The 23,325-nt window shown below is 32.3% G+C and overlaps 1 protein-coding gene across 2 annotated transcripts in view; it reads left to right on the forward strand.

The window, feature by feature from the left end:
* The window catches only part of LOC115877544 (eukaryotic translation initiation factor 4E-binding protein Mextli), a 31,484-nt gene extending 13,008 nt beyond the window's left edge, over window positions 1–18,476 (forward strand). For both annotated transcript variants that reach the window (XM_030893780.1, XM_030893781.1), the window contains 4 exons: window positions 2,882–3,155; window positions 8,583–8,838; window positions 15,770–16,008; window positions 18,229–18,476. In XM_030893780.1, the coding sequence (XP_030749640.1) occupies window positions 2,882–3,155; window positions 8,583–8,838; window positions 15,770–16,008; window positions 18,229–18,324 (865 nt within the window). In that variant the 3' untranslated portion in view covers window positions 18,325–18,476. The remainder of the gene's footprint in view (window positions 1–2,881; window positions 3,156–8,582; window positions 8,839–15,769; window positions 16,009–18,228) is intronic.
* The last annotated feature ends 4,849 nt before the right edge of the window (window positions 18,477–23,325 follow it).

Consider the following 23,325-nt stretch of genomic DNA (forward strand, 5'->3'; position numbering starts at 1 on the left):
TGTGATTGGATCTTGATGATTTTTTTTTTAAATGGAACGCCCTGTATATTATTACAATTTTGGCTCCCTTCCAGATCACTTTACATAATCCTAAGATAAGAGTAAATATATTTCGTTAGTTTCAGAGGTATTAATAAATAAATCAAAAATATATTTTTTTTCAGCCCTTCTTAAAAAAATTATTAAAAATACAAGAATTGTTCTATCAATCAAAAATATATTAGGTATTTACTTTAGATGATCTGTTCTTACTTTGCTATAAATATGGTAATCGTAAATCATACAGGATGTTCAAAATTTTACGCCAAACTTTCTAAAATAAAAAATAATTTTTTTTTGTTTTTTAAATGGTATATTATTTTTTTTAGATGGAGAGTTAAAAAATGAACATTTTTTGTATTTAAAGTATTTCAAAATTTTTAATAGTTCCGCAGATACACGCAGTACTATTCATATGACGTTTTTAATGGTAAAGTACGAGAGAAAAATAATCGGGTGGCTTTGATAAAAATTTACTGTGGAAAATGCCATATAAAATATAAAACCGTGAATATCTGCGAAACCGTTAAAAATTTTGAAATACTCTAAATACAAAAAATGTTCCTTTTTAATTCTCCATCTACTGAAAAAATAATATACCAGGTGTTCCATTTAAAAAATCGAAGAAAAATTATTTTATACTTTAGAAAGTTTGGCGTAGAACATCCTATAGAATTTACGATTTTTATATTGATAGCAAAGTAAGTACAAACCATCTAAAGTAAATACCTGATATAGTTTTGATTTCAGGACAGTTCTTGTATTTTTAATATTTTTTTTAAGAAAGGCTAAAAAATATATATTTTTTATTTATTTATTAATATCTCTAAAATTATCGAAATATTTTTACTCATATCTTGGATTATATAAAGTGATCTGAAAGGAAGCCAAAAATGCAATAATATACGGGGTGTTCCATTTAAAAAAAATATTATCCCGATCCACTCACACTTTTTTGAGCCACCCTATAGAAGTTAAAATATTTTCCTGAAATACATCCTAGTAACTACTTTAGGTCTGCCCTTAAACAAAATTCCTACTATCTTCCTACTAAAAGTTTTTTATTCTAGGAGCTACAGATGCCCGACGCACGATTGCGGGACCCTGTATATGGGAAAAATCTGATTTTGATGATAAATATGAAAAAATTGAAAAAAACTGTTGACACTTGTCCTTTAGACGTGAAATTTCTCTTTATTTTTCTGCTATCACGCTCTGTATCCCCAACTATATGATCCCCAGTCGTAGTTCCCTTCATTATTTTAAGTAATATTATTCAAAAATAGAGAAATTGTAGTAAAAAGAAAACTCTTTTTCTGGCAATGAAAAACAGCAGTATGTCCACAGCACACAAGGGCATACTTCTGTTTGTTTGTCTATCGCCAATGGACATACAGCACATAGAATGTCTAAGGTATTTTCGTCATTTAATTCGAATGGGATGAAATGTATTTAAGACCTCGTTTCTGGCATCATATTGTAACTCTCTGTATGTAGTATGCAATACCACCTTTGATTGAAAATCTTAAAAATTTGACAAAATGCACTTAGTAAGTCTGCTCCTCATATGTAGAGTAAATATGGAGTATGAATAAATATCACTAGTTTGTAATAGAGTAATGTAAAACCACTATATTAAACTGATATGAAAAATCAAAAACAGTGCATTTAGAAAACAGTTACCGATGGTAAATTAAATTGACTATGCCTCTAAGGTTACACAAGATTATTTAGTTTTAATCATTGTCTAATATTATTAATTACAATATAGTTAAAAATATATTTTCAAAACTTAAAATCATGAAACTGTAGGGCAAATGTAGCTAACTAGCAATCCGCCTTTCATCAGCTTATAATCCACAGTGTTGCGTCCCATGAATAAAGTAATACAAAACTATTTAAAACATTGTCTAATCATTTCTTATTTTTGAATGGATTTATATAGAACTATGTTGGGTGCTAATAAAAGTATCGTACAGTTTCTTTTTTTTTCTTAAAAACAATAAGAGAACATTGCTTTGCAGGAAACACGGAATAACCCTCTTTACTATTCGACCTTGACCTCCTTCGAGCTATTTCGCGAATAGCGTAGTGGCCGTTAAATAGTTGGCGATACTGTGTTAGAGGTACGAAGGGTTAGTGGCGAGGAGAATCATCCCTTATGGGACTTTGTTTGCAAAAATGGTCACCTACAAGGGGAAAATAAGGGTTCACTAATTATCCACGGTGGCGCTAATAAGCAATAAGGGATTGAACTGAACTTAGTTATAAATAAAGTGAATGTAGTCAAAAAACACTAAATTTAAATACATACTTAATCATCATATTTATCTTATCTTTTCAATTATTTCCTGTTCTAAAAATTTTTGGCGCTGCTTTCAAATGTATTCTGTATGTGTTCTTTCTTTCTTTTTTACCTCTACCCTCCATAGCTGGACTTTAGGATTAGTGATCGATACATTAATTTTTTAGGGCTTTTCTGTATGTTCGTGAACATTTACAAGTTTTGTTGAACGACGCGACATCATGAATATAAAATGCCAGCGATGTGAAAGTTATTTACAAAAAAAAAGATCTATTTATAACGGTAATACGCAAAATGTGTTTTTAGTTTGTTCAAATGAACGAATCGTCAGAGTCGATTCATTATGAGATCAATTCAATTCAATAAAAAAATAGTAATGCCAATCACTAACCGGGACACTCTGCGTTCGTTTTGAAGACTCTTTCCTTGATGTTCCTTTCGTTCTCGGTACGCTACAATACTCGCTCCACCCATCGTCAACGTAACTTTTGTCTAAATATTGTACGAGATGTTTCAATGTCGTTTGTTGTTTTCTAGCCACGCTAAGCAACTGATCGAGGACACGATCAGAAGGAACGCCTCGCCGGTACGCGAGGGCAGTTCCGGTGCCGGCGGCCCCCTGACCGGTTCCAGTTCCAGCATCAACTCGTCCGCAAGCGACGACAGCGCCCTGCCGTCGTCGGCCAGAGCGTCGCGAGCTCTGATGCACAGCCTCAGCACGCCGGACGCCAACCTCGGCGAGTACAAGTACACGGTGATCACGAACGGACACACCATTAAGATCACCGGGGATAATTTGGATTTGGTTAGGGTAAGTAGATAACAGAGTGGATGTCTCTTAAATAATAAGTACCAGTTGTCCCCAGAATGACTCTCGGCTTTAAATCAAAAAATATTCGCTGAAGGGCCTGCGGCAAAAAAATATTAACAAAGAGTTGCCGATTTTGCCCTGGTTATGACTGAGAGACTGTGAAAAATTGCTGGAAATTATTTTGAAGTTCTTAGAACGGCTGCTAATCTGCGCAACGCTATTGTTAATGAGAAAATTGACTTTTTACAAAATTTTAAGAGGTATAAATCTGTGGTACTAAGGCAGAACCAAATATGTCAAATGTGAAATAATGTAACATATCGGGTTCTGCCTTAAGTACTAGCACAGAAATAAAGCCTTATAATCTTCAGCAAACTTCCAGTCAAAACATTTATCCTGTTTTTTTTTCAGTTTAACCCCTAGGTCGTCTTCGATAAACAGGGGATGAATTCTTCTCATAGTACGAAAACGGCGAGCCAAACGATTAAACATGCTACTGTCGTAACAGCGCGGCGCCTTTCGTATTGCACGGCAAAACTCTTGCATCAATTTTTTCATTTTCTAAGCATTCAAAATATACCTCAGGAATATCATCATGATATCTTCAAGTAATAAAAGCATTTTAAAAAAGCAAGAAAATTATACGAAACCATGATACAAAGAAAACAAGGTATGATATTGCGCAGGTTTGGTCATTACGTCACAGGTGATAACGGCACCTGCTACAAAGAATACAAGGTATGATATTGCGCAGGTTGGTCACTACGTCACAGGTGATAAAGGGCACTATTGGTCGGCAAGCTCCGCGCGCCAATTTCAAATTGTCAAACAGATGACGCAATAAATGTGAAAATAATTTTTCAATGTCAAGCTCGATGATTTGACACAACTTTTGGGGTTATGTCCTAATTCTTCCCTATTTTAGGTCTTTTTTTATCTTGGTTCTTAATACTCTAAGGCCACGTCTCTTCAGTTATAAATAAATAACTTTTATCTAACAAATAACCATCTAAAAGATAAACAATCTAGAGCCTGCTATCTATTGGATATAACATTTGGATATTTTCATACAAAATAATCCAATAGATAACAATTTAGGACGGGCCGCCTACGGACAGGTAGACACTCCGTAGAGAAAGTGTTGCCAATATAAAATATCTGAAATTGAGATGGTTATATATGAAAAGTCGATACAACAGACAGAGACAAAAACTCGCAATTTCAAATCATTAGATTAAAAAGTGAGGTTATTGTTCAGTTGTCAAAAGATCGTCAAAATGGAAATAAAAACAATAAAATTCAACTAAAATATATTTTGTGTTCAACTCCAACTAGTCCTATTATGGTATAGGCTATTTAAATTTACCTTTATGGAAAAAGGGAAAGATAATTCAATTTCAGCAGTGGTGCAATAGATCTATTGATGGAATGCGATTTATAAGAAATTAAAACAAGAAAAAATAATCTGTAAGTAATTTATAGTTTAATTACATGATATTACTGTTATAGGTATTTATTATATTAACATTTTAGTACAATTGATAATAGAAAATATGGAAGAAGCTGGTGAAGTGCAAGCAGAGATTTATAAACAAATCCTAAAACATCTGGTAAGTTATTAATATTGAAAATTAAAAATAGCGTTAGACTGTTAGTAATAACAAATATGTTATTATTCTAGGGCTTCTCATAGTAAAGAAATAGGTAGGATCAATGATAGTAATTAAGGTGAGTTTTTATTTTATAAAATAGTATAAATGCACTTATACCGTATGATCGAAAAAAAAACGGCGTCCAGTTGGCTTGGAAATGACGATCGATGACATTTCCCATATAATTTTACATATAAAATGACAGCGATTTTCATTTCATAGCCATCGCTGACGCCGTTTTTATTCGATCATACGGTACTTTTGTCTCAATAATAATAAATGAATAGTACCTATAACAATTGATACATTTACACATTATATGCACAAATTATTTAATAAGAAAAATTTAATAAAAACAATTTTGTCTTATTACTTTTATTTTTAAGAACTCAAAGTGATGGAACTTCAAAAAAAAGAAAAAATAAAGGAAAAATCTTGTCTGAACAAAGTTGAACTAGCTGGAATTCAAAGGACTACAACACAGGTGTTTTAGCAAGGCTTACCTAGAGAGTTACTTAAAAAACAAAAAAAAACAACGCTTTATTGTACAAAAAGCCAAAACAGCTTCATCGACAAAGCAAAACAAAAAAAGCACAAAAACAAATATACAAATAATAAAAAAAATGTCATACAATACAAATCAATTAAAAAAAAACAGTAACAGTAATTGAAAGGATTTAAATAAAATAATTTATAAATTACTGTTTTATCACTATTATCCTAACTTAATGTGTCCTCTTCGTTATGATGCTCTAACAGAACAGAGACTCTTTATTTTGTAACAGTCCTTGTAAAACAGCATGGAGAAGAGATGTACCGTATGATCGAAAACAACGGCGTCAGCATTGGCTATGAAATAAAGATTGCTGTCATTTCATATGTAAATTTATTTGGGAAATATCATCGATCGTCATTTCCCAGCCAACTGGACGCCGTTTTTTATTTCGATCATACGCTATAAGGTACATAGTGCAAGAAATTAAACTAAAATTGTAACACAAAAGAAATAAAAGCAAATGTGAGTTGAATAAGAGGTTTTATAGGGTTCCTGTTATACTATTAATGAATTAAGATATGCGAATTAAAAATGAAATAAATAGTTTGATTTAAAAAGTTTTATTTATTTTTTACCTACTTTAGAGCTTTATTAAAAACTAGTTGAAGCCTGGCGCATCCGCCACGATATCAGGAAAAAAATACTTTTTATTTTTTTTAATTAAATGAAAAACAAAAAACCCGGCGACGACAGTTTTTAGAAGAGCCAATTAGCTATCTTTTAGTAAAAAAAGCAACTTTCTAGAGTAAGTCGTTACTTCAGTAGAGACGACACAGATAAACATTAGCATTTTATATAATATGTAGATACGTAATGGTTTATAATTGAAAGGATTTAAATAAAATAATTTATAAATTACTGTTTTATCACTATTATCCTAACTTAATGCGTTCTCTTCGTTCTGATGCTCTAACAGAACAGAGACTCTTTATTTTGTAACAGTCCTTGTAAAGTCTGGCACTAGCAACAATAGTTTTTTGCACCATTTCAATGTGTTTATTGGTGTTTATACCCCATACGTTCTAAAATGGTTATAGCCTACATACTCAGAATAGGTAAGTTTTTTCGACGAATTTATTGGAATAAACGAAATCTTCAATAATAACAATGTCTTGGTTATGTTAAGCAATTTTGTCAAATATCAAATAAAATCAATATCTCCTCATGCCTTTGCTCATGCGTCTAATTTTTATCCGACAAATAAAGCACTATTTGGCAGTTCAGGACCCAAATAGGATATCTGAGGGATAAGGTTATTTTATCTAATAGATATTGCTAGAGTAAACGCCACGAATGTTTGGGAGTGATTCATCGGTCGCTACCATGTGAACTAATCTGTTCAAGGTCACATAAAACTTAATTCCAGTGCCGTGGTGTTTCAAGTCATATAATAATCAATATATAATCTGTTGTAATTTGTTGTTTTAACTGTCAAAGTCTTGTCAAAACATATATTTGGTTATAAATATAAACTGGAATGCCCCATTGGTCGTACTGCAAGCACACCAATGGACTGACGCACAAAAACGAATCAATCAAAGAAACGCGATATAGTATCGTCTTTGTCAATCACGCTAACATTTTAGAATAAGTAGGAGGAGCGCAGGGAGATGATTAGATCGGGCCTTTAAAAACCTACGTATGCGGTTAAAATTTACGTTTTTAATTTAAAAATGATAGCGCGCGTGTCGATTCTAACTTCATCAAGTGATGAATCACTCCCAAACATTCGTGGCGTTTACTATATCTATAGGTGAAGATACACGTTTTTCTGCTATCTATCAAATAAAATATATCTGACGGATTATAACGCGCTATCTGTATCTGAAAACACCGGGGGTAAATCATCTAAATACAAAAGTACAGGATTGGATACATGACCGATTACATGGCCGAATAGCCCTGGCAGCTCAGGTCGTTAAACTAAAATACTACTAGAGGCAATTGAACAATATGGATATTTTTTGTATGGCGTATGACGTCACAAGTGGTATGCGCAAACTTAACGAAATTGGAGCCGCTATCGATCATACCTTGTTTTCTTTGTACAAAGTATGATATTGCGCAGGTTGGTCACTACGTCACAGGTGATAAACGGCACCATAGGTCGGCAAGCTTCGCGCGCCAATTTCAAATTGTCAAACAGATGACACAATCAATGTGAAAATAATTTTTCAAATGTCAAGCTCGATGATTTGACACAACTTTTGGGGTTATGTCGTAATTCTTCCCTATTTTAGGTCTTTTTTATTAGTGGCAATTGAACAATATGGATATTTTGTTGTATGGCGTATGACGTCACAGGTGGTATGCGCAAACTTAATGAAATTGGAGCCGCTATCGATCATACCTCGGTACATGGGTCGGCAATGATTACCGTACCTTCTAATACTGTATTTTAATTATTATGTAGTTAAGGGAATATTTTTTCTCGTACTTATTACTATTTTGCTAATATCTTCGGTTTGAAAAATTATATCAAGATGCGGGGTTTTCGATGAATTATTAGGCTTTTATTCCTCTTTTTACTTTCAGCTCTAATTACACATACTAGTATTTAAATCTTTTGAAAAACGCACATTTTTTTAGTCACGGTATTTCACAAGTTGTAAGACAACGCCTCCTACTTCTACTGTTAATTGCATATTATTATTGTTTGTAAGGTAGAATATAGAGTAAAGAACATTCTTTTAAATAAGACCTAGTTCGTCGTTGAATTTCGATTACCTGGTCCGGAGTTATTAACATCTAAATAAAATCAGTTATAACCTACCCTCACCACTCTATTTTAGCGGATTGAGCAAAATGGTCCAATCAAAAAAAAATTTGTTGATAATATTTCTTACCTATGCAAAATTCTCTCATTTTGCTCATTTCATTTTTTTATTACTCCCCTAGCGACCGTTCTAGGAACTTGAAAGTAATTTCCAACTATTTCTCATGACTTCTTTGGTCACATATTTTTCCGCAGGCTCTACGGCTAATATTTTTCTAGATACGGCCTGGAGCCATTGATTCTTAGTGGGACACCCAGTACAAGTATTTCTTAACTGGTAGCAACTCTTAAAACACGCTCATGTATTTCCATGGTTGTATGTCCAAGATTTTTTCTGCACAAATATTGTTGGAAATTTGACTTTTTCTAAAATGGTGTAAGAAACCACCAACATTATTTGTATTTTTCAAGCTTTTATCTAAATCAAACTTATTTATTTTCAGACTAGTAAACTGGTCTTGGACGAATACTTTTCCGGTGAAACCATTCACGACGCCGCCCAGTTCTACAGCTTCGACAGCCTCCCGCAACCCGTCCTGCCCGACAGCATACTCGATTCTCCTATCTCGCCACCCGACGCTCTCCCCGCCGCGTGGCCATTGGTCAACGGACAGACGCCGCTCACGCCCACAACTGCAGCGGCTTCGACAGTCCCGTCCCCAGCCACGCCCCCTGCTGCACCGCCCAAAGACGAGCCAGGTAAATCATAAGGGAGTAGTAACGTAGGGGTTCGTTTCTCGATTTCTTCGAAGGCATTTCGTTCTCGGCTCGAAAATGGATCAGTATATGAATATGATTTTTTTTTCAAATGAATAAATACCTAGGTACTAGATTGCGACAGATATGTTAAAATCGGTCAACTAGGTATATCAAATTTAAAAATAATTATTATTAATTAAAATTAATAGAATTACTGATATTATTTCATTAAAATGAAAAAAAAAACGAATGAAAACAACTAATAGATAATAGATACCCTACTGGCAAGGCTTGGCTTTGGGTCCCGATTTCCAAATCGGTCTTGATGCTGAACTACTTGCATCAAGGGTAGATTTGGACCAGTACTTAGTATAGTCTGTCCACCGACAAGATCCTTGACAGTGATAGATGGGTCTGTCATTTTAATTTCAAAGTAGTTTAATTTATTTTACAAAGGAATAAGTTGGTACAACTGGAACGCATAGCAGAAAATTCTTAAGGAAATTAATATATTTAAAATTTTACTGATAAGTGATTACTTCAAAATATTGTGAAAAAAAACTGTATAAAACTGAAAAACTTTATTTAAAAAAACGGTATGTGTTAATACAAAACAACCAAGAACAAAACACCACATACCAAAAAAAAATATAAAAAGAACTATTTCTTACTTTCACGTAATAACACAAAACACACGTAATAACACGAATCAAAATGCATCATCTTCTAAAAAGCAGATATTTCAGATAAGTTGATACAAAATTATAACCTATATTTTAAATTATAACCTATATTTGGCAAGACTTTGACAAGCCTCAAAAATCTAAAGGCGAGTTTATACGCATCGGCGTCCGTTTGTCGTTCATCGTTCCTTCAAACCAATAAAATTGAAATATGACCTGTAATTTTTGAAATAAAGCAATAAAACTGGTTAAAAACAAGAGACTAAGAGACGACGCATGACGGATTTATATTTAAACCCATCCATAGTTAACTTAAAAAATATTAGAAACTTCTTTTAGTAAAATAAATAGATTGGTATGGGACGTTATCTGCTTTTCTTCTGTCATCGTCTGTCGAAATCTTACCTGAGAAAAAAAAATAGAGTATAGTGCATATTGTTAAGATTCGTACTTTTGTTACTATATGAAAAGTGACCTGGACAACATAAACTTAATAATAAATAATGCAAACAACAGGTAAATAGACTGTAATTTTACCTCGTCACGAGATTTTTTGGAAATATTGCACTTCCATTTATCCGGATTTCTACTAACTTTTGACCTTTCTTTTCGGTCGCATTTCCCATTTAATAATAAATAATTTAAAAAACGCACAAATACTACTGGTAGTAAACAAGCTGTGGCAAAAATTTTCTATACTCAGTGTAAACAAAAGACTATCGCAAATACTGTCTTTCGATTGACGTACATAGCCATCTCTTTATTAACGTAGCGCCGGTAGCTCTCGCAAAAAAAGCCGCATAATACAAGTTTTTCTTAAGCTAAAACAATGCAATATTTTGAAAAAAGAACTACAGTATAACCAGGAGATATCGGCAATGATAATGTCCTTGTCATTTATCAAAGTTCAGAATTTATTTTCTGTAAAAATAGCGCTAAAACTAAAACCAAAGTTGAACGTGCGCTAAAAACGGCGAGCGTTGTATTGACCATTTTTTTTTATATATACTCGTTATTACTGCTAGCATAATCCGATAGACCTAAATTTTGAATATGTTGTAACTAAATGTATAATTAATTAAATGATAGTATTCATATCTGTCAGTTTTAAAATTTATAACAGGGATTTTTATCTCAAAGTTATAATTTGCTCGGGCAATGTAAACAAATCGAAAATATAAAAAATAATCCAGTTATTTAGGCTTGTCGGAAGCGCTAAAGACTCATGAGTATTTCTATGCAAAAATCAACACGATACGACAATTATGAACGAAATGACGGCAGGTTGAACATTATTAATTTTGTTAAATCGGCACGCAACAACGCGTCGCTGTCTCGCCTGCCTACTGGGCTGCCTGCGGCCACGCGCTAAGGTCGTTGTGCAATCCGGACACTCAATTGAATTGGTGATAGACAGTGGTCGCGCTATTAGAACTCGTAATAACAAAAAATAGCTATCTCGAAATCCATTTTTTAAATTTCTTGATGTTTCTGCTACATTTTCTTCGCAGGCAGTATGTGAAAATCTTTACAAACAAAAAAGTTACACAATTGCTGAAAATTGCCATGCACTAAAAGTTGATGGACGCGCTCTTGTAATTTTTTGAATGAAAAAAAACAAGTCTGTCAAATTATTCCCATTTAAATAACTTTTCGAAGATCCGAACTCAAAATAAAATAAAAATAATATCCAAAGTGGTTCTTGAGTTATCTCATGTTATGTGTTAAAAAGTTGAGTTTTCAAATTACCGCGATTATTGACGTTTTGTCATTATAAAAAAATGAACACCTTAACGATATTCTTATAACTCGATTTCAGAAGCCTAGAGACATATCTTGTGATTTTATCTAGTTATCTTTCCGAAAAAAAAACAAAAAAAAAATTTTACTCCACTAGTCAGGGAAACGCGCACCTGTATCTCCGATAAATGTGGCAACGCTGCAACAAAACACCGTTGCATTTTTCTCACTCCGACTTAATAAGATCACTAAATGTTTCACTTCCACACATGTCAATACCGACCCAAGAGCAAGCCTTGCCAGCGCGGGATATAATTTCTACTGATGTATTTATCATTTGACGTTTACTATTTTCTAATTATTGATATCTAGTAGTATACTGATTATAATTGGTTTTAACTTGATTGGAACTTCTAAATATACTTTTGAGCTTTGGACGGATTTTTAATGGTTTATGGGTTTTCTTAATATATATGTATATAAATATTTTTTAACTACCTACCTGTATAATTTACAGAAAATAAAGTGTTTGATTTACAAGCACTTTGTTGTTAATTTAACAGTCTTAATGACACTGTGGAAGTATTTTTGCTAGCAGATCTAATATCAGTGTCAGTCCTTTTAACCAACCTTATCCCTTTTCTAACTCCTGTCAACTTACACGTTTGACGTCTTTATAAAAAGTTTTATGGGAAATCAAGCGGGCTTTGATAAAAAAAATCTAAAGTAATTGGACTTTTTTCGCCATTTATCTTATAGCTTCTTGATATAAGAGCAAAATCGTTGATATTAGTAATTAATTGCCCTTATCGTCATAACAGTTGCTGGCATATAATGAATTAAGGAAATATATAAAAAGCTTCTTTATTCAAAGACGCTTTTTATTCACTACATTTAATGAACATTATTAAATAATGTTGAACATTAAATTTTAATGTTCATTAAAGTTCATTAGTTTTAGTGTTCACACATTTACTCATAGAACGGTCCAAGAACTGTGAAGCATAAGCATATGCACAGAATTAAGAAAATTGATTTGGTTTTGTGCACGCACTTTGCAGTTCTCTGACAGTTCAGAATCAGTAATAAAATCCATATATAGATGTATTAAACCTATATAGATTATCCCCTATATGTATCTACTATCTATCTACTCGTATATTGCTAGTGAATAGTCACTCAATCGATAACTCATTATCTACACTTGCGCATAGCGGATCGGATCTGCTTCCCTCAAAGAGAGACTTATGTAACTTCTTTCATTTTACAAGATTTGTTACTCACAAGGGAGAATAGAGACGATATAGTTTTAATATAATTTATTGTGAAACCGAAAGTAAACGATAGTGTCTTTAAGAATTATCGAAGTATGATATGACATGTTTGATGTTGGTAGTTTATAATTATCTATTCTTTGTTCTTTGATTTGGTGATGCTTAATGTTTGTTTGCAAACAAGTAAACATTATCATTGTGTAAATTAATCTTTTCATTTTTTAAAATCTAAAGATTTAAGAAAAATATATGTATATAGATCTGGTCATTTTAAAACGATAGTCTGGATTTGGTGGACATGGAAAACACGACACGTTATCTTAGAACGATAATAATTTGATGTGTAAAATTATATAATTTATGCCATAGCCATTTATAATGTAAATTGACGCCAGATTTTTTTGTATTATATTTGATATTTTCTATAAAATATCGAAATTTTCTATTCTCTTTTATGTTGTAGTGGGATCCTATCTACTAACTCGATACCAAAAAAACTTTTAGTTACGTCATCGAGGTCGCGATTATTAAATTCATTATTGCCAACCATGAACATAAAAATAATGGCGCCAGGTTGACTAACTGGAATTTAAATTTTGTTCTGACGTTACAAGTGGTTGCTCTTTTGACACTTTAGTTTTGTATTACGAGTTTTTGGTTTAAGTGAATAGTGTTGTAATATTTTAAGCTTTTTACTAGCAGACTTTGTGGTCGAAAATTGTTCTTTCTAGAACAGCTTGTAGTGCGAAGTGTACAAGATGCCGAAGCAGCTTAAGAATCGTTGCAAAAAAAACTCATTGCATAATATACAGGGTGAGCTTCCTACGATGTTCTTTATGGATATCTCGGAAACTACTGGAGATAGAGAGTCTGTTAAATGGGGAAAGAATTGCAGTTTTGTGGGGTCATAAATATGCGCCTTTCAGATTTTTGAAAAAGTACATGGTTTTCTAGATATTTCGAAAAAAATAAATTTGGGCTATTTTAAAAATTGTCCCTAATTCCATTATAATCTATTTTAGACAAAAAGTTTTCAGATAAAAGTTATAGATAACCACATCCCTAATGAGATTGTGTTCTCCGATTTTTTCTAAAGCCTGTCATTTTTGACATATGACACAAACATATGTTTTTTTTTAAATGGAAACCATAGTTGGCCATGACTTCATAAAAAGCGCAATTTTTTAAGCTTTTCAGCGATATAAGCTATAATATGTTTCTTTCACAAAATTACTGAGTTTTAGCCAATTCTTATCTTTCTTGACTAATTTCACTTAGTTAGCCATGAAAACAAGATCAATCGTCGTTGCTCTCAGAAATGTGAAATTGTCACATCCAATCTTTGTAAATTAAAATAAACAAAAATTGTAAACAAGAGTTTTATAATAGCTCCCGTATATAGCGTTTAACGCCTTGAGAGTAGCAAGGTACAGCTTACCATACTAGAGCCGTTCGGTATAAATACAAGGAAGGTAATGTGGCTAGCATTACGCTTCAACCGCCTATTATTACCTCAGGATTGTGAATCCCAAGTACTCATTTAAGGCTGAGTCGACCTAGGTACCCAAGCTATTTTTATTTTAATAAAAATAGTCGGTTGATGCAATGCCGGGTGTGGGATTCGAACACACTACTTTGAGATTGGTAGACGAGAACCTGTACCTCTACGCCACCGGGCACCTAAATAAGAGTTTTTCAAAGGAAAAAACGCGTGTAGGATTATTGGTTCAACTTTTATTGGCCATACAGTTTCGAGGATACGTTGGCCGGTGAACGTTACTTACGTTTTTTAGAGAATTTAGAGAACGGTTTTCAAGACATGTTAGAAAAGTTAAATTTATATACTCGCGCATTAATAGAGTGGTTCCAACATGACTTTCATTATGACACGCCAACCTCCCCCCCATATCATAATAAAATTATGTAGACTCAGGGATAGAAAGAGGTGGACCAATTGCATGGGTCTCGTCGGTCACCTGACCTATCCATTTTATATTTTTCTATGCGGTATGGTTAACAACAAGGTTTACAAAAGAACTTATGAATTAAGAGAGGCACTCGAAGAGGCGGAACAGGAGAAGTTTAATTAAGTCGACCGGTCGTTCTGTGAGAATAGCTAGAAATTCAATTTAAAAAAGATACATTTATGTACTCAAAACAACTGCGGATTTTTTGAACATTTTCTAAAATAACTTAAAGTGTATGTAGTGATATTATTTTTTTAAGTTTTAGTTTGTGTAATGTAAATTGTAAAGAGCCGTTTAATAATATATTTTGTCTTTTTATAAGTTATAAATTATAACAAAATTAGAACACCATTGAAAACCGTTCTCTAAAAAACGTATCCTCGAAACTGTATGGCCAAGAAAAGTTGAACCAATAAACCTATATGCTTTCTTTGGAAAATTTTTATTTACAATTTTTGTTTATTTTAATTTACAAAGATTGGATGTGACAATTTCACATTTCTGAGAGCAACGACGATTGAACTTGTTTCCGTGGCTAACTAATTGAAATTAATCAAGAAAGATAAGAATTGGCTATAATTCAGCAATTTTGCGAAAGAAACATATAGCTTATATCGCTGAAAATCTTAAAAAATGGCGCTTTTTATAAAATCATGGCCAATTATGGTTTCCATTTAAAAAAACATATGTTTGTGACATATATGTCAAAAATGGCAGGCTTTAGAAAAAATCGGAGAACACAAACTCATTAGGAATGTGATTAACTACAACTTTTATCTGAACACTTTTTGTCTAAAATAGATTATAATGGAATTAGGGACAATTTTTAAAATAGCCAAAATTTGTTTTTTTTTTCGAAATATCTAGTAAGCCATGAACTTTTTAAAAAATCTGAAAGGAGCATATTTATGACCCTACAAAACTTCAATTCTTTCCCCATTTAACCGACTCTCTATCTCCAGTAGTTTCCGAGATGCCCACAGAGAACATCGTAGGAAACTCACCCTGTATAATGACTCTATATCCCTTAAGTGCTGTTAGGGAGGTGAGTTTCACTGATGTAAATATTAGATGTTTACATGTTTATAATTAATTAATTTTTGTTTCATAAAATATTTTGATTAAAGGAAATATTGTAAAGGTCGGCAACGCTGCGTCTGTCAAGCGGTCAAGGTAATCAGTGACTAAAAGTTTATTTGGTATAATCTGTAGATATGTTTGTTCATCTTAAGTGCATTTGACTTCCAATTAACTATATTTTGAGCAGATCAAAAGAACACTTTGAGACAGCCCCGTCTATCGGCCGAAGACGTACTGAAAGCTGCGAAAATATCGCAAGTTGCAGACGCCTCGCCCGTCACCACTCCGAAAACTCCCAACTTTGTTAAAAATCCTTTGACGTATTCCATAGAAATTTTGGCGCAGCTGGCCATGTCACCCCTGTGTTTGTCCGAACCGAACGAATGGGAGAGAATCTTGCAAGAGTATCCTACACTAGCACGCAAGGTAAGTCATTGCTAGTTTTTTTTTCAATGTCGTACTGTGTCGAGCTTTGTATAAAAGAATTACAGGAGCAGCATATTAACAAAATTATCGCGACCACAATGGAGTATTAATATGGCTGACTAAAATTACAGTATACCGGGTGCGTCTCAAAAGTGGCTCACCCCTATAACTTTTTTAATTTTTGAGATTGCAGAACGAGATTTGCTGTGTTAGTATATGACAAATTAGGATTTATTGACGTATTCAGTTGTTTTCGGTCGCTTCCTGTTTCACCGGAAGTGACTACAACTTTTGATTTTTAAATGGCAGCCTCGATATTATCTTACCCTATTCGATAAAAAATGACACTGTTTTTGACTTCGTGACTTCACTACTTGCTCTTTTTGTCAGAAATAATAAAAAATATAATTTTTTAAGGGAAATCATAGTTGGCTATGAACTTAATAAAATGCTGGAGTTTAACCCTTTTCGACGATATAAAGTTATGTGTATTTATTGCTAAGAATGATAGAAATATATTAGGTTTTTTATCTTTGTATCGAAGCGGGCCTCGATTATTTGTTGACCTAGTTGCTTAATTATTTTTTATCACAATTTAATATTCTATATTATTATTTATCTGCATAACTAAAAACTTTTGAATAGGTAAATCAACATTCTATATTAGTATTACAATTAATTTACAATTAAAACGCCAGGGTTACAACTTCACTATTAAATGGGGAATTTAGAGAGAATTGGATTGGAACAAGGGGTCCCATATCTTGGCCTGCTAGGTCCTGTGATATAACTTCTTTCGACTTTTTTATGGGAGAAATTAAAAGACCTTATATGTAAGGGAAGAACCACTGGGACGAAAGAAGAATTACAGAAGGCTACTAGGCAAGCTTTTGGACTGATTACCCCAGTTCGCATAATAAATCGTTGTAACTCTGTGCGCAAAAGATGTTTATTGTGTATTGAACAAGGAGGTGCTTGCAGTTTGAACATTTTTAATGATTTTTTTAGGAAAGTATATTCGTCACTCAAAAAATACCTTTCTTAATTTTGTTCTTTGTTTAGTGTATCGATTTCAATTGTAACTACTAATACTAATATAGAATGTTAATTTACCTTTTCAAAAGTATTTAATTATGCAGATAAATAATAATATAGAATATTAAATTGTGATAGAAAATAATTAGGCAAATAGGTCAATACAAAATCAAGGCCCGCTTCGATATAAAGATAAAAAACCTAATATTTCTCTCATTCTTAAAAATAGATACCCATAACTTTATATCGTTGGAAAGGGTTAAACGCCAGCATTTTTTTAAGTGCATAGCCAACTATGATTTCTATTTAAAAAAATATATTTTTCATTATTTCTTTAAAAAGAGCAAGCATAGAAAAAAACTGACTACGCCACTGGATTGTGCTTAAAAAAGTGCCTTAAGAACGTGTTTACAGAATTTTATTATTCCGGAAAATACAAAAGTTATGGACAATTTTCCAAATGGTAAAAAATTCAAAAAGACCCCGTATCTCGGTTGGCAGTGAAAATATCCATAGGCGGTTTACGCCATTAAACGTGTCTCAGAAATCGAGCCCATGACATCTATGTCGGTTTTGCTCTATCTGGTCAGGAAATAGGTTTTCTCTATTAAAACAGACCAATTTCGACCACCCTGTACGTATACATAACAACATACATACTCAAATTCTCACTTATTTAATTAGCTATTTCTGCAATATGTCCCCTGATTGTCTTTACAAGAGGAAAAACTTTTGGTTGTTGATATTTAGAGAACAATGCATTCTTCATAATTTTTTTTTGTTTGTTCCAAAATGATTAATCCCGTTTATAGTTTTCCAAATTTTCCATATTGTTTTAAAGAAAATTAAAAAAAAACATGAAATTATGGTTGAATTTTTTAAACGCCTTTATATTTTTAGGACTTAGGATTTTAGAAAAAATTCTCTAAAACGGTATTGAAATTTGGAAAAGTATAAACGGAATTAACCATTTTAGAACAAGCAAAAATTTTATATGAAGAATGCATTTTTCTCAAAATGTCAATAACAAAAAAGATTTTTCTGTTGTAAAGACAATCAGGGGACATACTGTAGATACTTTTATCGAGAAAAAAATCTTTAGAAACTCAAAGTATTTCTTCCCTATATGTCCAATTATCTTGTACCCTCTGTATAAATTTTTCATTTCTTATCTTATGTTTTCAGGTTGTGCAAAGTTTCGATGCCAAACAATATCTGTCAATCCGTACAGAAGAACCCATTGGACTCCTAAACTCTGATGACATACCCGAAGACGTTTGACGTAAACGTTTTTAATTTGTGCGAATTTATTTTATAATTTTCTTATGAAATCAATATCGAAACTAAGAAAAAATAACAAAAAAATCAAATAAGTAACAAAACAAAACGTTAAATATCTCATTTATTTAAGTTTAATATTCTCAAAAAAAAAATAAGACAAAATAATAAGGTGCTGTGCTGTGTTAATTCGATATTAATGTATTGATCTGTTAAGTTTCTACAAATTAAAATAATTTGTAATATTCTCGAAAAAAAAGCAACTAAATGTATTTTATGAAACTAGATCTCTTCTGTAGTTAAATGCTAGTTTCTGTATGCAGTGATAGGTATTATTACAGCATATTTAATCATAATATAAAATTTCTGACTGACTTAAAACTCTTAATATTTAATTTAGTTTATATTTTACACAAGTACTCAATACTATTGTCTTTTGTATTAAAGCTGTACAACAGTGTACAACCTGTATCTTTACATTCTAATACTTAGAAATCCTTTACAAAAGACATATTTTTGTTACTCATAATAGTTATAGTTTATGTAAGTATCATGTGGTTCATAGAATAATTGGTACTAATTTTTTATAATTTATTTTTGTTTGAGTTTATCGTGATTTTTTATGTATTTTTTGTTTTTGTCAATTTTGTTTTGTATAATTATTATTGTTTTAATTGCTGAAAATGTTTAAAGTTTAAGTTATCAAAATGCAAAAATATATTTATGTATGCTTGTTATTGTTACTAAGAATAGGTCTTCCTCAGTTTTTGCGTGTAAAGTAACAATGTTACTTACCTCTCAAATTTTTGCATAGTTTCTTACGCAGTTTATTTTCTTGACATTTTCTATACTTTCAGGAGTTGTGATTTCTCAGTTTAAATTGATTTTCGTATTATTGGTACTATACAAAAATAAACTGATTTTCAAGTATTGTAGTTTATTATTTAATTTATGTGTTAATATAACGGACTTATAATTTGATTTAACTTAATGTAATGAATTTAGTTCTTAATAATAACTGTACTTAACCATAATATACTAAAGGTCTTCAACGTAATCCCTTATAATTTAGGGTGTATTCCGTTGCTTAACTTGGTTATGGTTTTATGTTCCGTTTCAATTGGTATCCTGAAAGTTTTCTTATTACGGAACACGGTTCCTGAAAAAATCGGTTATAACTGTCACCAAACTAACCAGCGCGAGAAGGCTGGTTTTTCTGGTTTTGTTTGTCAATCAATGTCATTTATGTGACAGAAATCAAGCAAATATTGGAAGTTCGAGTGAAATTCTCATTTAATTTCTAAAATTTGTAAAGGTAAATAAATTTTATTAACTAAATAGAATGAATTTTTAGGACCATTTAAACTTATCATGCAGCCAGTGTTTCTTAAAGTCAGGAACATTTAAAAAAACATGAAAAACAAGGCAACAAGTAATCGTGAATGTTTTGTAAGCTATAAAAATATAAGTATTGATTAGATTTGTTTATTTATTATTGGCCTGTTTTAATATTGGACCTACAAATCTTCACTTGAGCTGTCTAACGAGTTTAACAGTTTATTAATAAAAACTTTTCAATATTAAACTCCATTGAAAAGAAGAAGCATACGTAAAAGCAGAAAATAGGTACATTAAAAATGCATAAAAGATAAATTTTATAATAGAGGTATTGAAATTTAGAAAAGTCAACATTTGACGTTTCCAGTATTTTACCAAACCGTTCCGTATCAAACCAATGTTTTTCAGGGACCGCTCTTTACCGTAGTTTACCAGTCTGGTTCGCCTGGTTTTGCAACGGAAAACAGCCTTAATCATTATTACGTAACTATGCAGCGCTATGCCCAAACTATTGCAGCGATCCTTTTTTAGGGACGCCGAACCAGTAGCGGCTCGTAACCCGTGTGACTGGGTAGGCGTCAAAATTTTAGTTGCGTCTATTACTTGTGTCTAGCCCCAGCAGGCAACTATTAAGCCCGACCAATCACGTTAGAATTTTTGACAAACACAAATGAATTACCACCCTCCAAATAACCACGCTAACCAACCTGATTGGTCAAGCTTAATATGGGGCTAGACACTTCTGCGTCTATTCCCCCCCCCTCCCCTCCTAAATTTACATAATACTCTTAACCCAGTTCCTAAATATATGTTGTCTCTGGGTTAAAAACATTTAGACTTTTCTGTAATATCTGTTCTATCGTCTTCTTGCACCGAATAAAATAACGCGCTCTTTTATTTCTGTGGCGTGTTCTGAAATACAACCGGTTATATCATTTTGAATATCGTTTCCAATTTGTTTTTAACGCTTTTTGAATTATTTTCATATAAAAGTTTTAAATGCTACGTATAATTATAATGAATCATTTGAAATATCCCCTTATGAATTATCGGAAATATCCTCTTAACTTCTAAGCCTACCGAGCCTCCAGGACTTCATGCGAAGGCGACCGGAGATTTCGCCTAAGCCCCACCTTAATACGATACAACTACGACTTACGTCGCGTCGCTACCGCACGATGAGTTAGATAGAGACAGAAGACTGCCGTACGTCGTGCATCGACTCTGATAGTAGGCGATGTAGAAATCGACGAACAAAGGCGTTCGCATGACTCCAACAGTCAAAATTATTTTGTTTTCTAACGCAACGGCACATCAGTCAGCGTACACAAGCGGTAGTGAATATTTTAATATACAAGACCACAAATATTAAAATAACATTGATTATTACAACACAACACAATACACTTCCGTGTATTAACGGTATTTTTATGTATTGGTAACATTAATAGTAAATAATGTAATGTAATAAACCGCTTAAATTCTGCCAAAATTTTAGGGTAGGCGCCGCCTACCTTGCCTACCCTGACGAGCCGCCACTGCCCCGAACGCACGAGCGTTTACCATTAAAGTGAAACACCTACCTTTAATGGATGGGTTGTGTGAAAAGACTTCTTTAAAGGATGTGTTGAAAGTTTAAACAAAACTAATGTAAATCAGTCTAAAATTTTTAATGAAAAAGACTTTATAAGATGTATCTAAAAAAAAATACTTTTCAATAACAAATCGATATTTCTATAATACAATCACAATTAAAAACTTAAAACTAGAAACTGGAATTAAGAAAATGATATCACCCCTTGAAGTTACATAGCATAAAGTCGACCACTTGACGATACACCGTTACACCTATAGTTAATACAGCACACAAACTATAAATCTTACAAATTTTCTATTTAAACTGTAAAATATTAAATTGTAAATTTTAAAATATATAGATTACCAGTCAAAAATATGTGCCATATAGGTACGAAGAACTTTGCATGGAAGATATAAAATATCTACAGAAAGTAACTGAAATATAAAACTTCAGTTGAAATTAGTAGAAGAAAAAATATGTACAATAAAAATATACAATTACACGTTCATATTTATATAAATATTATTTATGTAATATATTTATGTCAGCGTCATATATTGAAATCCGTCATTCCCTGAAATATTACAGTTGAGGGTTGGAACCTTTGGTGTTACACAGTAAAATAAAAACACTAAATCACCACAATACAACCAATACACTTTTACTCTGTTACAGTTTCGGAGTTACGGGGTTATTTGTTAAAAATATGCATTTTTAACAAATCGCTGTAACTTTTTTGCTATGGAAAATTTTGTATTTTTATGAAAACATTTCCAAAGCACCTTTTTACGTAGAATTTAATGGTTTAAGTATAATTTTTTTAAAATTAATAATTTAAGAATTGTCAACAGAAAATTTGATTTTTTATGTGGGACACCCTGTATATTTTTAATTTATTGAATAAAATTTAAAATTACCTTTCCAAAAATATAACACACTTGATATTTTGCTCGATTCCTCTTCGAGATATAGAATATATAAAAATTCGCCCGCTTTAAATAATTAGGCTTTGAACGGCACCGGCTGTAATGCAAAAAAAATCTAGGTTAAGCATCAATTAAAACGAAAATAATATTTGCTATGAGAGATGCAGAATTTTATAACAATTTATAATATATTTAACCAACATCAACACATTTAAACTATCTAACAACAATAAAAATAAATAGCAAACCAAGACATGAGATTTTGCTACAGGTGTTCAACATATCGACCGTCTTCTGTTATGGACAGACGGGGCCGATTTTGAACATTTCTCGCGGAATTCATTAACTCAGTGGGGGTGAAAGATACCCTCTCATAACTCATAAAGTATTTCTAATTCTTGTCTAGATTATACGGAAGAGTAAGGAACCTTTATTCTTCCGCAAATATATCCATAGGATTAGATCCATGGGCACAAAGTCAGGCGGCCTCGACGGCCAACGGCTGGGATCTTGGTTAGCTATTCAATTATTCTTGAAATTGGCTGCAAAAATTTGCTGATAACTTGAGCGTTCTGAGGCGGTGCGTCGTCTTGTTGGAAAATTATGTTTTCGAGTTCCATTAAGGGCATATCATCAATAAGGGGTCCAAAGCCTACTAGTTCAAAGTGGCGAACTTTTAAAAATTGTGTATTTCGAAGGGGAATATAACAAAATATGAAGTGTGCTATATTTTTGGAAAGGTAATTTTAAATTCTTTTCAGTTAATTAAAAATATAGAGGGTGTCCAAATAAAAAATCAATTTTTCTGTTGATAACTTTTAAATTATTAATTTTAAAAAAATTATACTTAAACCATTAAATTCTACATAAAAAGGTGCTTTGGAAATGTTTTCATAGAAATACAAAATTTTCCATAGCAAAAAAGTTACAGCGATTTGTTAAAAATGCACATTTTTGAAAAACTCCGAAACGGTAACAGATATTGATGTGCGGTTTTCACCATCATGTTTTTGATGAAAATTGAGCTACAGACACCGATATTAGTTTTCGTTTATCTCCTATAGAAAAGGGTGTTACCATTTAAAAGCGTCGAATTTGACCCACCCTGTACTTTGAATAATAAATTTACAACATATAAACTTATTTTACGAGAAACTAGAT

Source organism: Sitophilus oryzae, unplaced genomic scaffold (genome assembly GCF_002938485.1).
Source record: "Sitophilus oryzae breed Bouriz unplaced genomic scaffold, Soryzae_2.0 scaffold_1494_pilon_pilon, whole genome shotgun sequence".
Classification (NCBI taxonomy): Eukaryota; Metazoa; Arthropoda; class Insecta; order Coleoptera; family Curculionidae; genus Sitophilus; species Sitophilus oryzae.